Source organism: Leopardus geoffroyi, chromosome B1, assembly GCF_018350155.1.
Source record: "Leopardus geoffroyi isolate Oge1 chromosome B1, O.geoffroyi_Oge1_pat1.0, whole genome shotgun sequence".
Taxonomy (NCBI): Eukaryota; Metazoa; Chordata; class Mammalia; order Carnivora; family Felidae; genus Leopardus; species Leopardus geoffroyi.
The window spans coordinates 120928053-120947205 of record NC_059327.1 but is presented as its reverse complement, the minus strand read 5'-3'; the positions used below and the strand labels follow the sequence as shown (position 1 = coordinate 120947205).

Genomic DNA, 19153 nt, shown 5'->3' with positions numbered 1-19153 from the left:
TTGTAAAACCTTCATGATGCATTGTCCCTTAAACTCCAATCCACCTCTCTTTGGGCTAGGCCCCCTAACTGTGTGTATGTGTGTGTTTGAGAGAGAGACAGAGAGAGAGAGAGAATTTCTACATTCCTCACAGCACTACTCACCTTGCATTTTATTTGTCATAGTTTATAGGTCTCTGACCCTCAAAGGCACAGTCCCGCAAAGGCAGGTACTCTAAGTATCTATAAAACCTCACAGAAAGTATGTATAATAGGTACTCAACTAATGTTTGTTAAATAATTGAATGATCAAATGAATTCTCAAAAGAACACCCATTAGGGAAACCGTATGATCTGGGGAGAGAGTGGGAAGGATGTTGTGAAATTTAGGTGTGATTTCAACAAACTAAAAATGAAAGTCTTGAACTCAGCGTGAGAAGAAGGGATGACAGGGTGATCTACAGCTGGTGAAAATTTTTTTTAATTTATTTTTTTTAATGTTTATTTATTTTTGAGAAGAGAGAAGGGCACAGAGTATGAGTGGGGGAGGGCCAGAGAGAGAGGGAGACACAGAATCCGAAGCAGGCTCCAGGCTCTGAGCTGTCAGCACAGAGGCTGACGCAGGGCTCGAACTCACAAACTGTGAGATCATGATCTGAGCCAAAGTTGGCAGCTTAACCGACTGAGCCACCCAGGCGCCCCATGCTGGTGATATTTTTAAGAAAGGGTCAATAAGATGTGATGACTGATTGGTGGTGATTTCAATGCAGAAAGAAAAAGCAGGGATCTTTGTTAGTCTGCATGGCTGTTAATAGAACTGTTAATAGAAACAGCGAAACCAGGAGGAATCTCCCGCGGGGAAGTAAATAATAATACTTCTCAGGCAAGGTGAGTTAAGGTGAGGATGAGACATCTAAGATGAAAATTTCCAGCAGCCACCTAGAAATAGAGAGGTCCAGCTCAGGAAGATAAACAGATGAAGGGGCTAGATCTGGTAATCAAACCACAGAGTTTACAGTTTACGGTGAAGGTAAGAGAATATGTGAGCTTCCGGGGGGGGGGGGGGAAGGGGAAGAATGAAGAAAAAAATGTGGGAATCAGGAGGAAGACCCAAGATGGGCAGCACAAGAGGCAGGGTGCTGCTGGATCAGTTGGAGGAGACTCGGGACATGTGAGAAGGAGGAACCGGACGACTTCCAGGTGGAAGGGGCTGGCAAATGTCAACAGCAAGAAGAGAAGGTGGGCTGTGTGAGGGGAGAAGACAGGCTGCTGATCTGTGATTAAGAGCCCAGCAGTGATTTGAGTGTGCCGCAATTTACAGCTTCAAAATCCCTTTTAAAATGACTGTCAAGATGTTCTTTAAGTTTCAGAGTTTAGAGGAACTTCAGAACGTCTGACCGAACTCACTCCTTTCGAAGCAAGCCACACCTAGAACACAAAGCTTACATGATTCATCCAAGGCAGGCGTACACACTGCCAACCCGAGCACCAAATCTGGCTGACAGCTTTGTTTGGTCTACATGAAAATGAAATTTTTACCTCCAACCTGTCAGGATCCTTACGGATTTTTACGGTGTAAATCTTGGTCCGTTAAGGATCACAGGTACCTGCCTGGACATTACAGGCATTTGAGTTTGCAAACTCCACTCTAAGGTTCCAAACATAATGGTAGCACCTGGGCAAAAGCAGAGGATTCCTCCCCCTCTGTCCCACCGTCTCTCTTCTCTAACTCATGGTGGCATGAATGCATTCTTACTGATGCATTTTTCTGTAGAACTTCACTGCATTTAAATCATGGCCCAGACAGTATGTTAGATGAGGGACAGGGTGGCAGGGCAGATTCCACATAAACGTGTAAAATAAAACTGGGAGTTGTCCATCAAAATGACTGCCAATAACTCAAGCGAAATTGTCACCAAGTTTCTCTACCAATTTGATCACTCCCTTGTGCCCCTCTAGCTCGGCTTTATAAACCCCGGCCACAGAAGATGCCTTGACGCCTCCAAGGGAACTGAAAACAAAAGAATCAAAAAGCTCTAGGAGAAGGAAAGAGTCACTTTTCTCTTCCGTGGATGAAACAGAATCCAGATTGCTTTGCCATTCGCCAGAGTCGATAGGCTGTGGGTTTATATTCAGCATTTGTCATGGCTACAGATATTACAGAACTCTCTAATGAGAGGACTTAAACAATCATTTTGTTGAGAACAAAAGTGTGAAAACATGCATAATCCTCTAATTATCTAGTTTGATGGACTTTATCTCTGATGTAAACACATCTGTTTCTATACTGACAAAACAAAAATACCGTAACTTTATGTAAGTCCAGCACAGAACTTTATCTAAAATATGATTTATTTGAACAGCTGACTCAGAAAACCAATGGAAGGATGTTACACTGTGAATGAAAGACAGATTAATGCAATGCGCTTCGATATCAAAATCAAGAGGTTGGGATTTTACTTGCTACTGGATTACTGAAGCACAGATCAGGGGTATAAAGTAAATCAGTTAAATTCTCACAGTGTAATTAGGGATTTGACACCAGATTTTAAAAACTGAAAAATTGGCTTTGATATATTTCAACAATATTTATCTTTTTCACTAAAACTTTTATCATATTTAAGAAAAGATCACTTCCAAATTAACTAATTCCTAAAAAGGAACTTTAAGCCTTGCAGAAATATTTACCACCCTTCTTCATGTCACCCCAAAATAGACTCCTTGGACATGGTGCCCAAATTTCCAAATCATAAAATGAATTGTAATCTTTCTTATCAATAAGCTTGGAATAAACCTCTTTCTTCAGATGTATAACAAAAAAGTATTCTGTGAAGGCTGTTTTACAGTGTGCAAGACCTGTTCACAAACTCACTTCTCAATCACTTCAACAGAGGAGTAAAAGGAAACTTCCCCCTCCTCCCCATAAGGAAAACTTAAAGCGTGGAACAAAATGCTCTACCGCTGAACAAACTCTGATCGATGTTATGTGGAAGGATGCTGTCTGCTTAGTCTCCAGACAGAAGACATGTTTCAGTTCCTTCTCACAAGCCTTCTCATCTGCTTAACTTCCAGGGCTGGAATTGAGCATAAACTTCAGTGCACATCACGTTTGGTCTGTAGGTTTTGTTTTGGTTAAAGACTGTGTATTATAGAATTTAACATTTTCGGTTTCTCCGTAACCTCCTTCTCCTGTCTCTCTGGCTCCTGTCACATAAACCGTATATCCGATGCTAAGAGAACCCAGTGAAGCTGAGGGGAGTCAAATGCAGAGGCCACAACTGAGGTGAAATGTCAGGAAAATTGCGAGGACCCAAAAACCCAGCTGTGTTGCCGATTTCTCTCTGAAGTGCTCTGAAATGTTAGGAAATGGGTAAATCCCCCTACGCTGGCAAATATAAAAATTATTGTAACAATCTTTCAAAGTGGCTTGTGAAAGTGCTAAAAATAAATTTACCGTGGTACCTATATACTGAGCTGCTAATTTTAATTTATCCAGGAAGTGTAATAAACTTAAGAAAATGTAAGAATAACGTCAATATAATTTAATTAACAGATTTAAAAGTTGTTTTCCTGATTTAAGTTATGAAAAGTGGTAAAAAAAAATGTTTGAAGTGACTATATTGTTGAAAGGAAGATGAAGGCTGGCATTGGAATTTTTTCTACACTCTTTGAAACAGAACAAATTTTCTATCAAATTGTACTACCTCACCACCCTGATATCACATGCTTCTTCTTCTTTTTTTTTAAAGAATGCACGAGACAGCCAGAGCCAGGAGAGGACAGAGAGAGAGGAGAGAGAATATCTTAAGCAGGCTTCACGCTCAGTGCTGAGTCTGACATGGGGCACAATCCTATGACCCTGAGATCATGAGCTGAGCCGAAATCAAGAGTCGAATGCTCAACCAACTGAGCCACTCAAGCACCCCTCCCCACCACATGCTTCTTTTATGGCTTTTCTATTCTTCACAGGTATTATATCAGTGTATTCACAGAAAAGTTTTATTTATTTATTTATTTATTTATTTATTTATTTATTATTTATTTATCTATCTTTTTTACAAGTGCTAAGAATCCACTTGAACCAAGCTTGCAAAGTGATGCTTTCATTTATCCTCGTTTCCTAGAGAAGTGATATAAACATCATAAACACATCAGACTGATAAATGAGAACGAACTGATAAATGAGAACATTTATGAACCAGATGTGCTCCAGAAAGCGAACCGTCCATCCTCACCTGTAGAAGTACGAACACCCCCTGACTGTGTTGTGAGTGAAATGTTCCTGAGTCTTCTCATTTCCAAAATCCTCCAAGGGGTCTGACCACAGGATATCACACATAGGTCCATAAGCAGGTGGTTCTTTGAATCGGTCTAACTAAGAAAAATAGAAGACAGAGAGCAAAATACTAATCTTTGGACGCTTGGAATCCAGAAAATACAAGTGTTTTTGTGGTCCCTGACTTCCTCCCCAGCACAGTGCTTGGTGAACTGCCCACTCCCTCTCTTCCTGTTGGCTTTCCTGCCTTCCTTCCTCCCCCTCCGTCCACACTTCATCTCTCTCCAGTTTGCCCTCTTTCCTTCTAATGAGTCTGTCTGTTGGCTGCCTTAATCACTTCATCTCCCTCTTGTCTCCTCCTTAGTTCCTACTCTTTGATCCTTTTTTCTTGTCTCCTGGTTTACTTTGTATTTTTTCTTTCCCTCTTCCTTACTTATTTGATCTGAGTATTTCAGTCACTACCAGTTGATGTGACTCCGTGTTTCATTTCTTGAGGAGGAGCTTTTATTTTGTTTTACCTTTGGGCAAATCTCTATTACTGCCTCCACTAAACAGTGATTTAGAAAGCTGGATGGAGAACAACTTACGGTTTTTACATTTCACAATATGACTTTGAGAACAAACGGCTTTCATTTTAAGAGCAGCCACTTGTTATATGACATTCTGGACAGTCACTATTAGGGGCTATCTACGTTTCGAATTAAAGTACAAGCCAGCTGTAGTTTATCTTAGTAGGTACAAACCAAGAGGAATGATAAGCGGTAAAATAAACCCAAATTTAGCTGGTCGTTCTTCAGCTCACAGTTCCAAGCTTTATAGTTTCACCAAAACCCTCATATGAAATCCATTTTCCAGCTATAAATGTTCAGCAAGGTCATATTTCAGTTTAAAAAGGTGTATTTAGAAAGTAGGAGCAATATAATAACTGGAAATGACACCTCACCAACAATTTTAGAACACTGTCACTTTCCTGTAGTTTATTCTGATTTAACTGCAATTAGAGAATCTTTGGTGAGGTTAGCAGATATTATACAGTCTCTTGAAAAAAAAAGCATAAAACAGCTATGAAAACCTATTAAAAACTGATATTCTTCATATTCAATATTTTAATATTTTTTCAAAAACCCACAGGGAAAGGGGAATATATAAGCTTGGCAGCCGATCACATTCTTTTTCCTGAGACATAAAAGGTGATGTAAATAATGGTTTTGCTACACACCACTTTTTACTAATACCTAAAAAGAATGAAGCAATATCTCACATTTTCAACACTCAATGAAAAACTTCAATAAGCCAAGACCCACCATATTTCAACCATTATGTTATCCATAAAATATTCATTGCAAATTTAGACTTGTTTAAGAGACTTAAATAATTTATGCTTTTGGAACAATTCATCCAAGAAAAATAACGCTTGTGAAAATACAGAATTTCTTTCTAAGAAAGAAGAACTTATTACAGGCGTAGAACAGCAAAGAAGGGGAGTCTTTCTGATTACTATGAATTCCCAGCTGAAGTTTTGATAAGGCAACCAGAATACAGAAGTTAATCTGGAAAAGTTACGGAGTGCATTCTAAAACACTAAGAATAAATAATTATAAAATTAATTAAGTAAAGTTAAGTGTGGTGGAAACTGTAACTGACATAGGGCAAAAGGCAAACCTAAGAATCTTTTTATGGCTAATGTTAGAGATTAATGATGTATATGAAAATTGAACAGAATATCTGAAATATGCCAGAAAGTAAGTTTTGGGGATAGCGGGCGATAGCTTTAAATTTTACTTAATTTATGATAAGAAGTTTAGTTAATATTGCAAACGTCTACCAGATTAAAGAACCCATGCAGAAAGTGAACCGCTCTCTCCTTGAATTTCATGACTACGATTCAGTGTCACGTCTTTATCATACTTTAAACAGAGCGCAAATACCAATGCTCTGTGTTGATTAGAAGATTGTCTCTTCCACTACATAAAAGGATCTCATATTATCTCATATTACTACATATTCTCAAGACAAAGATACTTTCATATTCAATCTAACTAATCTTTTCGCTGGCTAAAACAACATTAATAGCCAATTTCAACTAAAAAAATACCTCAAAAAATCAACTTTCACCTCATTACTCAATACAACCAATGGAATATCATCATCATCTTTGTTAGACTGTTATTTTAAAGTTTTAAGTTGTGAAAAGAGTAGATTTTCAAAAAAAAATGATGATATAGACACATTTTAAAGGTCAAGTTGTGATTTTTCCCAAGAGCAAAGGAACATTTTCTAGCTATAATACACTATGAATATATAATGGTTGCTTGAAACGAGCCAAAGGGAAATGAAAAGGCATATATATATTTGGCAATCAAATATTATACATTTCAATGACACATCACATGGTAAAATGAACCCTGAGGTTTTTGAGATAAAAACTCTTCCAAGTATAAATATATTTCGCTTTCTAAATAAAAGTGAGTACAAAGAAGAGATTCATGGTCACTTTAAATCACTTGAATTCGAAAGGATAAAGTTAGTGAAAACAACAGGGAAATTCAGGTCTTCTATTTCTTAATGAAGCATGCAGAATGATGAGTCTTGGAAATAACAGAACTTACTTTTCTGATATCATCTAAAGTGTTAATCTCTGGAGACAAACCGCCGTGGACACACAGGAACTGTTGGTTCATCAGGGCAGCCAGGGGCAGGCAGTCAAAGGCATCCATACAGGCATCATATACGCGTTCTGAATACTTTATTTTACCTTTTAAGACATGATTTCAAAACAAATACTTGACTCTCAGAATTTCATAGCTAGGATCATTTCGCTGAAATCGTTTTTTAATGCTTCCTTCCTAGAATCATACTATGAGCATACAACTACACACCGCAAAGTTCCAAAATGTGATTAAACGAGACGTCGTGAAGACATATTATCGCAGGTTTTACCCACTATGGGAAAGTGTAATGTTCCTACGAAACCTTGTGTAAGCTGAAATGGAGTAAAGCAAAGAAGCAATTATCATTAATTCATATAGAAGCATTTTTGAGCATTCCCAGGTCCAAAAAAATAACCTCTTAGGCTTTTCTGATATCTTCAGACACTACTTGTAACAGACGCACAAAATAAATGGAGATAAAGTACAGAGGCTCACAGACACAGTTCAAAGCTATGGCGGCGTGAAGGTGCGGGGCTGAGTGTAGTTCCCAGGGAAGGGGCTTGGCGGGACCACTCATTGCTCAGGGTGAGCACTGCCTCTGTTAACTGCTTGCTGCAAATTTAACATTGAACCCTATTTTTGTTTTTCACCTTTCCTCCTAAAAGCAAAAATTCTCCTTGGGTTTCTTTTGGTTAGCGATAGCAAGTACTATTGTACGTCTTTCATGAAAGCAAAGTGACATAAGACACCCTTTGGAAGGGCAGAGAATACCTGTGTTAATCTTTATATCTACTGTTGTAAATTTTTGTTGTTCATCCACATTTTAAGTTTGTAGTAACTTTTTATACAGCAGAGGAGAGAACTTTTGTATACATCCTCACTGTTCATCTGCAGATGTAGCTCAAAATTACATATACAAAAACTAGGAGACCAACAGAAACGTGGCCAGAAAGCTGGTTAAGTTTTCTGAGTGATCTTAGAGAAAAGGAGATGGCAAGAAATTTCCTAAAGTTGTTTATGTGTCACTGCACGTTGCTTTTCCTTTGTTGACTTATGTCTAATGTTTTGAAAGAAGTCTCTGTACTCCATTGAAAATGAGCCTAAATGACAGAGAGAAATTTGTTTCACTAGACAATAGGGAAAATTAAAGACAGGAGGAAAATAAAATTTATGCAAAGTAGTCCTCACTCCTAGTATTTATGTCTAAAGGAAGACGTCATCTTTAATTTGGTCAAATCCACGAGAGGCTAGTAAATCTATTGAGTCCAAAAAGAAGCTCAGTTGAATTTTCCCTCCATCTGTTTTTCTTGAGTGATTTGAGATGAAAGGGTAAAATTCTTTCCCTGAATTGTAGTATTCTGGCTTTTTCAAAAAAAAACTAAGTTAATGATTGTTTCTTAGGACAAGTCACATCAAATATTAACTCAAAATTTTAGGTCACTTTATAGAAAATTTATAATATAAAAATAAATTCTGAGTTCTCTTCATGATCCATGCTTAGAAAGAGATACAGAATAACATAAAATAAAATAGTGTCATTTTTTAAATTTCTGGCTTTTAAGCAATGGATCCTATTATCATGTGCTCCCAGTGTGGGTTAAAATGACGATTTAGCACAAATGGTGTTAATGGAAGAAGCTTGAAGTATACTTACATTCTTGTTTAAATGTGAAATACTCTGTTAGATGTCTACATTCATGATTTCCACGGAGTAAAAACAGTGTTTTGGGGTAAAGAATTTTCAAGGCCCACAAATACAGCACACACTGAAAAAATAAGAATAACATAAAAATAAATATTTCCCTGTTACACTTAAGCACCCCATTGCTCACATAGCACGAAGACATGAACTGATGTGCTACTGTGACTGGAAGTCCCCAAAAGGCTAGGCCTTATTAAGGAGGATATTAAAAATCAAACAGAAAACATCACTTTAGTAGAAAGCCAAGGCTCGTCTATACCTAAAATACATACATGCACTGGGAATCTATGTACCACAAGAAAACAATGGACTTTACAGTGTCTATTGGAAGAAGGCTGAATGAAGATATCCTAAAAATGTACCAGTGTAAAAGTATGAGAAGAAACATAATTAGCAATCAATAAATAAAGACACCTCTCTTTATAAAAAAAAAAAAATTAAATCAGGTAACAGAAATGGAAGAATTGGGAAGGAAAGGCAGGACACAATTCAGAACTAAACAATATCAGGTTCAGGTTGATTGGGGTTGGGTCTCCACTTTCAATTATGTTCTCTTCTTCACTAGCCTTCTTCTCCCTTATCACCTTGTCTTTGATTTCAGTGCCTTTGGTATACAAAGCCTTAAGTTTTTGGTTTGTTTGTTTGTTTGTTTGTTTGTTTGTTTTGTATGTAAATATAATTAAACTGAAGGCCAGGGAATCTCACTACACATGCTGCTAATAACTACGGGAAACATTTCATATATCTTACAACTTTCAAATTAGTTACTTGGGTATTGCAGTTTGTGTAAAAATAAAGGTCTACTTTGAATTCACCAGGTTTGGAATAAACCAACATTGACATAGTCATCCTGAAGTGTGCATTAAGATAATTGAGATACTCAAGTACTAACATCAATTTCATTATCCTCCACTGGCATTCATCAAGAACCCACAGGGAAGAGAAAACCACTCTTCAAAAACAAGTATGCTTTTTTATCCTCATTAAGTTTATGTTCTAAAAGTGAGTCAAAAAGATACAAAACCACAAAAATATGGAGGCAAGTCTGAGTCTGATTAGTTAAGTCTGAAACCAAAAAACATACAGTATTTTCCTTTTTATAAAGAGCTTTCCAACATATAGTAAATATGCCAGAGTATGTCCACTGGGAAAAGCTACTGGTGATTCATTTGTTGTGATACCTGTGAAGAACAATCACCTCTGTCAGCTTATATGATGATTTATTAAATAAATGGAAATAATTACGTTTGAATATACAGCCCAAGTCTTGGAGAAAATACTAATTATCAAAGCAAGTATGTATTACTGTGTTTTTCAAGATATTGTTTCCAACTGTGTAATTATCATTGAAGTAAACAAAAATAATGAGTTGATATCAAATTTTATGTATATGATACCTTAATTAATTTTCTAATTATCATTTTCTAATTATAGCTATTAGCTGAAGTTCACATGACAAATGATATTGCTATTTCTGAACAGCTGACCAGATGGTCTCTACAAGTGATCCTTAAGTCATGATGGTCTGTCGATGGTGCATATTCCCTGTTATCCTCAGTGAGCAGTATGGTGGTTCAATGAGGCTCTGATCGCTGTGTGTCTGGCTGTAGAGGTACACGTACATGCTTTTATAAAAGGAGTTTGTATTACTCGAACTTGTCTCACATTTCAGAGAAGATATTTATAAACCATTATTAATGTCAATGAGATAACTATTCCTAATTTAAACTTTATAAAGTTGAACCTTAATATTAAAGAAATACACACACACACACACACACTTTCATACTGGTTGTTAACTTTGGATTTCTAGTTTGGAATAGGATGGGAACGTAAAGTCTTTTGCAAATTACATTTACTTATTAAAATTGTTGTATCTAACGTATTATATTTACATACTGAGAAAGAGCATATGTTTTGGCCATACCACAGCCACTTTCAGAAAAGATTTTCTTGCTGTTATTGTTGTTTTTACTAAAGTATAACTTATACGCAGTGAAGTGCACATATTTTAAATATACCAGTCAATGGGTTTTTATATATGTAAACTCTTATGAAACTACTAACCAAATCCAGTTACATTTCAGCACACAGAAGGCTCCCTTGGGCCTCCTCCTAGTCAATATCCTTTTGGAAATGGAACCACAACAGTGAACTCTTCAGATTAGCTTTGCCTGTGAGAATCTTAAAGCAAAGCTATTATTTTTCCAACTAAAACCTAAAACACAATTTTCTAACCCCAGTCAAGTGCTAGAGGAATCACATTTGAGGACCCACGTTTTCTCCTCTGCCGACTGTTAAAAATCTCGTTCCGAAACTAGCGCACAGCTTTATCGACTCTAGTTTTAATTTCTGTAGCTTTTTCATAACTGAAACCTCAAAGAACCATACGGGAATATTTAATGATATATTTATCATACTTATTTACCTTTTCAGTGACTCAATCCACATTTAAAATGCCTTATTATTTAATGGATATAAAGCACTTAGTATACAGTAGGAGTTTAAGAAATACTAGTTCCTTTCCTATAAAAGAGAAGGAAGACAGGGACACAGAAGGGAGGGAAGGAGGGAAGAAAAGAAAGGAAAGGAAAAAAGAGAAAAGAAAGGGAGAAAGAAAAAGAAAGAGAGAAAGAAAACATAACTCAATTTCCAAATTCTTGGCTCAACATACCCTAACAATAAGAATCCTGTTTTCACATTTTATGTCCTTCTCCCCTGTGGCAAGAATAAAATATCTTCTCAAACGCTGAATAAAACCACAAATGCAGCCAATATGGAAGAAGTGGCATGGTAAATGAAAGGGCAAGAGTGGATTGGAGAGTGGAACCCTGCCAGCCTTCGCCCTCAACATCTGGTGTGAGAGCACTGCCAAGCACAACACTGTCTTGCTGGCCACCATTCTACCATCTAAACGTTCTGGAGACCTGTCGATCTTCAGCAAAATCATAACCTGACATGATTTTTAAAAGGGAAAATCTCTTTAACAAAAAATGATCACAATCGGCGTGCCGGGGTGGCTCAGTCGGTTAAGCCTCGGACTGTGGCTCAGGTCATGAGCTCATGGTCCGTGGCTTGAGCCCCTTGTCGGGTTCTGCGCTCTTACAGTGCAGAGCCAACTTGGGATTCTCTCTCTCTCTCCCTCTCTCTCCGCCCCTCCTAACTCCCACTTTCTCTCTCTCAAAATAAATACATAAACTTAAAAAAAATTATCACAACCAAAAAGCAAATGAAACGCAAATTCGTTAAATAATTGGTTATTTTCATATACGTGGTATGAGGGGGCAAATTTGAATAAGATTTTCGCTGAAGTAATCGGTTACGGTGGAAACAGAGATGCAAGTTACACTGGCCTTTCCTCATTGTGACATGTAAATTCATTGCACTAATAACTCGCAAGTGGACCTTCACTGTCTTTCCAGTGCTACCCTGAGCAATTAAACAAATATTTACAATTAACTTTTAAATTTAGCTTTAAATACTTAAAACTTTAAAAACTCAAAATTAGCTTTTAAAAACGAAAACACTGAGCCTCCTCTATATTTTTATTCATTTCCATCACAGACCTGGTTTTCACCTGTTTAACTTATCCATCTTTCCCAATGCACCAGTGCTAAGGATATCATTGTGCTAAGAATATCATTTTCTTCATTAATTTCACTGGTTCACTGATAACAGCAGTGCAATGATTTATTCTGTATTGTATGCCTTTTTTTTAATGATGAGTCTTCTTGAAAACTGGCACAGGGAAGTCGAGAAAGAGGGAAAAGAGGGAGGAAGCAAAAAAGAAAATATACGGCTCCAGATCTCTATCAACCAGCCTTCGAAAAGAACTACCCAAGCTGGGATACGCACCAATCAGAAGGGATGTCTCTCAGTCACAGGACAATGAAGCGAAGGATGTATATTGGTTGGGAGAAGATCCAAACTCCCGGAATGTCAAACGCACCGCCTCTCAGGCATTCTTTGCCTCCTCTGACAAGCATGCAGAGAAGCAGCAGAGTAATAGCAATGCACTACAAAGGCCATCGTGGCAGGGAGACAGCAGACAATTCCTTCCTCATGTCTGTGGCATCACTCTGTCACCTGACCATCCCTTGCTGTCCCGTTCGCTTGTTATTCTCAGGCAGAAGCACAGAACATTGCCTGCCTTGCTGTGGTTCATTTAAGCCTGGGAGTTCATAGCGAATAAACACAACAGCTCTTCACGCTTACATGTGTTTGAGGCCCGGGCTGAGACCTGGATGTAAGTACAGTGGGAGGGGCTAGCCCACTACAGAGCCCACTGCCAGGCCGTGCAGTGCAGAATGGCGAGAGCGGGAACCTGAGGAAGCGACTAGAAGAAAACAGCTGTGCGTGCTTTCGTTTGCAGTTCTGAGTTTTTCTCTGCATTCTCAGATGCACGCACTCAGACGTGGACCTCCGTATGCACGTATGCCTGATCAGAGAGGTGCAGGAGCATATTGCAATCACCACACAGAGGATGATGTTTGGTAGGGGACGAATTATTACCCCAAATAAAATGATCTCTTTCATCACTCCTCAAAAACACGCTTGTTTTATTTGGGCTAACTTTGTGGGGAATGATTTCTAATCTTGGCAGAAAGAGAAGGTGGTGGGAAGGGATGGGGAGGGGTGCAGAAAATGAACTCCATGTACTGCCCATAGCTTATTACCTAGTACCTGAAAATACTACCCGGCAGAGACTGTATGAAATCTGAACCCCCTCTTCAAAGGTGATTTGGTAAGATTAAACATAAGTGGGTCCTCTTCGCCCGGAGGACAGTCAAAAAGAATACCTGCAGGGGAGTCCTGAATTATTGAGATGCATCAAGAACCTTTTGAAAGCTGTTAGGATAGTACGCGCTGGAAAACTGAGCTCTTGTTGTAGGAATTTTCTTAAACCAGCAGTATCGTGCTCAAAGAGAGTATTTTATAATCAATGATGTGACCTTCAGATTTTAGAGGTGGGGGAGAGGGCTGTGTGTTCATGCTTGTGCATGTATGAGCGAATAAGAAAGTCTGTATCAGTGTCTGCATTACTGTGGTTTGCTTAGCGGATATATGGCCAAGGCATGGGGTGTAGTGGAAAGAGCACAAATTTCTTTTTTTTTTTTTAATGTTTATTTGTTCTTGAGAGAGACAGAGAGAGAGAGAGAGAGGGCATGAGGGAGGGAGGGGCAGAGCGAGAGAGGGAGACACAGAATCGGAAGTAGGCTCTAGGCTCTGAGCTGTCAGCACAGAGCCTGATGCGGGGCTCGAACTCACAAGCTGTGAGATCATGACCTGGCCCAAGTCAGACGCCTAACCGATCGAGCCACCCAGATGCCCCGAACGAGCACAGATTTCTAACCCCAGCACTGTCATTTACTGTGTGTGACTCTCTCTGAGCTTTGGTTTTCACATACATAAGAGGAAGACATTTACATGCTCCTTGCAGAGCGGTGAGGAATAAATGAGATCACGTATACCGGGCAAACAATAGCATTTCAGCATGCAAACAATGTCAGCTTCCTTAATCCACAGTTAAGAACCCCAAAGGGTTCTCAGTAAACACATTTTATAGAAATGTCTGTTCTATTTTAAATGTGGTGATATCACTGAGCCATCCCCCAAACCCCTCAAAGGTCACAGTCTAATAAAAATGGATCATTTTCATAGATGAGGACTTCAGATTTTTGTTATTTCTGTATGCCTGTGGCAAGTCCCTGGAGCTGTACTCTAAGACACTTAGAGTTTAATTAAAGATCTGTTTATGAAGACAGGAACTCTGGTGTATGGATCTTAGAACGTTCAAAGGACCTGATACTTACTTACATTTGCTCTGCCACCAACATCTGGATTGATACTTTGATCCTTTGCTTGAATTTCAGAAGGTGCATATTATACAAAATATCACAACTTTCATAGTTCAAATATCTAGATTAACTGTAGACTAAAAAGAAATCTGATGAAGAGCAAGCTAGTGATTACTGCTTCTCAAGTTCTTTAATTTAAAGAAGCAGAGTTCTAAGTAGCTCTAATTAGGGAGAGTTTAGGAAATTTCAAGTAATTTGAGGCCAGAGATACAGAAGCCTGAACTCGTTGAGTAAACATTCAAAGGTAAATACACGCCAACAAGATTAAGAGATAATATTATCTGAAGATGGAGTTGGTGAGACAAAGAAGGAGAAGCCCAAACACGCCAACTGTTACTTAAGCAACATACGCTGTAGTGCTTTATCTTTATTAGTAACAGGACACAGTGTTAGTTCTGTGATTAAATTTTAGAAGATGACAAATTAAGTCGTTAAAAATCACAAATATTATGATATTAAAACAATTTGTCCAACATAGCACTCCATCATTTGGCCAATAAAAATACATCACTCCCAACAGGACGGACTTGAGCTTTCCCTAAGAAGATGAGCTTCAAGGAAGGTAGAACACCTATTCCATTCATCCTCAGAATCTTACATAGGAGCACTTTACATATTAAATGAGTAAGATGAATTTAAGAGTCACTCAAATAATTTTTTGAAGCCTCTAAAGGCTTCCACACAATCACAATAAAAGCGAAGTAGAAGAAACATTTTACCTCCCATTTCTGTTTTCTGCCTATCGCAGTTTTTCTCAAACTTGGCTCCATATTGAAATCACCTATGGCCATAGTAACAAATCTGGGCCCATGGGATGCAAGTCGAAGTAATTGTGCCACTTTTGGGAAACATCCTTAGATAAGAAGACATGCCCTTCTCTTTTTCCTTTTCCTTCTGGCTGAATGTAACATGGCAGATGATGGTTGAAGCTGGTGTAGCTGTCTTGGGTGACAAGATAGTTTTTGGAATGAGCCCAGGCACCCCACACCCATCTGAGCAATGAGGCAGAAAGAACCTGGGCCCTGGCACCATGCTGGGTCACACCAGTTGGGTATTCCCATCTGTGGGCTTTTAATGGAGAGAGAAATAATCTTGTTCAAGCCACTGTTTTGTAGTTTGCTGTTGTTGTTTTCTCTTGGCAGATACCAGCCCTAATGTGATAGGAAAGTCTCACAAAATTTATATTCAATCACCCTTCCCTAACAAGTTGGTCAAGTTAGCCCATGAATGAGATTTATGAAGTTGACTAATTTCTTCCCCTGGACTTTTCTTGCTTCAATTTCCTTCCTAGTTAATCTGACTTCTTTGATTCAGTCTTCCCCAGTCATGTCTACTTACAAAATTGTCCCACTTTTCTAAATTCCAATGACAATCATTTTCTGTGCTTCTTTTATCACAAGATTTAAATAATCAATTCAAATAATGGAATCCTGGATAACTGCCTCTTCTAGGCTTCTGATGCTATGTAGCTTTTTATAGTTCTATTTTCCTAATAGATTTAGGTTTGTAGAGAGCAAGCATATGCAGTTCTTTAAATTCTCCATAGTTCTGATTATAGTGCATAGACATTTTATGTTCAATAATACCATACTTGTTTACCAAGTGGAAGAAATACCAAAAATTTACTTTCTCCTTTTGGATTTATATACCCAAACCATCCCTTCTTCCCTCATCATCATGAATAATTAAGAAATGTATGTTCTTTAAATACAGAAAGGGTTAATATATTGGTGAAAAGATGATATATACTTTTATAATATATATATATATAGACAATGACTATAGTTTCTCTCTCTGCATATATAGACTCAACAACTGAAGGTAAATCGAATAATCAAAACATAAAATTTGTATGACAGTCTTAAAAACAAAAGCTGTTTAAGAGTGATGTGTTCTTTGACATTAAATATTTTGATAGTAGGAGCACCTGGACGGCTAAGTCAGTTAAGCGTCTGACTTCGGCTCAGGTCCGTGAGTTCAAGCCCTGCGTCAGGCTCTGTGCTGACAGCTCAGAGTCTGGACCCTGCTTCAGATTCTGTGTCTCCCTCTCTTTGCCCTTCCTCTGCTCTCTGTCTGTCTCTCTCTCTCAAAAATAAATAACCATTAAAAAAAATTAAAATATATTCTTATAGTAAATACAGTATTATGAAAAAAAATTAAAAACCTAGAATGAATCTTCTTTTATATGATTATTATGAATACATGATGTTGATGTGAGACTTCTATAAAGTTGATTTATCTCTGCATGAAGAATAATTGCTTTCCTTTTAAACATTGTTTCCTTATTTTTTTTTTTTTTTCTGAGAGCACATATAATGCCAGGTACTGCTATCTCATGAGCTCTGCTTCTTAACATTCATCCTTATTTCAAATCATTTATTGTAATGAATATTTGATGAACCCTTTCTCTGTTTGAGACACCATATTAAGCACCAAGAAAAACAAACAAGTGAATAAAGCCAGGTTGTTGCCTGTATTTGGAATGTAATTTCTACTTACCCGAAGCAGATGCAGGAGGGAAGCTGAGGAAGAACCTCTACTCAAAAGTTACCTGTTTTGTTCTAATTAATGAGTTTAATAAATTACCCTCGTTGGATGACAGATGCCAAAAAAGACAAAATACAGGGCTGGGAGTGTATTCACACCTACTCACATATAACAGACACAGAGACACATGCACCTGGCTATCAATTTACAAAGGTAAGCTACTGCTCACAATTTATAAGGCATAACCAGGCAAACACATTCCTGCTTCTTTAATCAACTTTGATTAGTTCTGTCAACAGGAAATAGAATTATCTAATGTAAAATGTGATGTAATTGTTGCAAATATATAAAAGCATATATATAATAAAAGGTGTATACACACACACACACACACACACACACACATATATATAAAATATGTATCTCTATGCACTAAAAAGCATATGGGAATCAACAGAAAATAGAATATGTAAATATCCCAAGAATTGAGGGTATTAAAGTTCTATTATAGACCAATAATTTTCTTAAACAAATAACATTGACCACTTTTAGTTTGCTAAGATATTGTTGATCCATTTCGAATAGCTACAAAGAAATGATATAGACTTACTTCGATACTGAAGTACCCTCTGTCAACATAGTCCCCTAAGAAGAGGTAGCGAGTGTTGGCAGGAGATCCCCCCACTTCAAAAAGCTTCATCAAATCAAAGAATTGTCCATGGATGTCCCCACAAACTGAAAGAAACAAAGAAAATTCATTTTATGGTCACATTATGATTCGGGACGAGATTTGAAAAATTACAAAATGTGACAGTCAGAAGGAAAATAGAGCTCATCTTTGCGGAAACCTTCTTTTGCAAAACAGGAAAGCGAGACACAGATTGCAAAGTTAATTAGTGGCAGACCCGGTTCCAGCATCCAGGTCTAGCAATTCACAGATTAACTGCCAAAATGAAGATAATAACAAAAGTGACAAGTAGGCTTGTGCACTCAAGGATGCTGCACCACACACTGTGCTAAAAGTTTATGCACATTTTCTAATTTAACACTAAGAATGTCATGGGGGAAGTTCTCCCTTTTGCAGATAAGAGACAAGGTACAGAGAGGTTTGGTATTATCTCTATAAAACTGAGGTCTGAATAAATAAATGCTACATGTCATTACCTCCTGAAGAAAAAGAAAGTTGATATGTATCATAAAAACTGTATTTCACTGAATCTAAAATGGCATCAATTATAACCCCATTAATTTATGTACCACTATGAAAGAAAAAAAAAACCCTCCCATTTAAATTTAAATCATAAAAGAACATTTTGTTTGTAAGATGTACTCTGATGTCAAATGTTAAAGTGAAAAAAATTGGAAAAAGGGAAAAAATATAGTACAAAAAACACTGGGAAATAATATTTAACTTTCTCACATTTTCCTTTAAACCAGATTTCTTAAAGGAGCTATGTAGTCTCTCGTTTTAAAAACCACTTACTTACTCATTACTCACTATTTCACTTACTACTTTCAAAGCCCTAAAAAGTAAATATTATCCCCATTATACAGATGAGGAAACAGTGTGGCTAAGAGAGGTTATGTGGCTAAGCAAGATCACTATACCATATGGATGATTCAGGGTTTAAGTCTGGATCTGCCTAATTCAAAGCTTTTGCTGTCAATCATCATGTTATAGTATCGTTGATATTTTATGTGTTTATACATGTATATATTTAATTTTTTACAATTTTATGCTTAAATGATGAACATGATGTAGTTATTTCTCAAACACGAAGAAGTTCACAGAATGAATATATCAGCAAACAGGAAATCAGGAGCATGCTATCTTAACCCATTCTATGCTGCCATCAATTTCAGATAAAAACATTTTAGTCTATCACCATCCCACCCCCGCCTCTTGTTCACTAGATGTGGGTCTTCGCTATCTTAAATAGTCCAAGTTTCTTTCTTCCTTGGCTTTCCACAGGCTGACTCTTTTTCATCCACCAGTCACGGGAACAAGGGGGTCTTTCTTGAACTAAATGAGTTGCCTCTGTCCATGAGTTGCCTCTGTCCAAAATCATTCTTCACCCCATTAATTTGTTTGGCCTTCTTCACAATACTTCTCACTATCAGGAATTATCTAGTTATTAATTTGCCTGCTGTTTCTTCCCTTACCTTTCTCATTGGAATATAACCTCTGTAAGGTTGTATAA

At 37.6% G+C, this 19153-nt stretch overlaps 1 protein-coding gene across 6 annotated transcripts in view; it reads right to left on the bottom strand.

Annotated features, from left to right (window-relative positions):
• The window catches only part of PPP3CA (protein phosphatase 3 catalytic subunit alpha), a 330036-nt gene that overhangs the window by 63408 nt on the left and 247475 nt on the right, over window positions 1–19153 (bottom strand). For all 6 annotated transcript variants that reach the window (XM_045471787.1, XM_045471795.1, XM_045471799.1 and 3 more), the window contains 4 exons: window positions 17563–17687; window positions 8560–8671; window positions 6864–7009; window positions 4214–4353 (listed from right to left, as the gene is read on the bottom strand). In XM_045471787.1, coding sequence (XP_045327743.1) covers window positions 4214–4353; window positions 6864–7009; window positions 8560–8671; window positions 17563–17687 — 523 coding nt within the window. The remainder of the gene's footprint in view (window positions 1–4213; window positions 4354–6863; window positions 7010–8559; window positions 8672–17562; window positions 17688–19153) is intronic.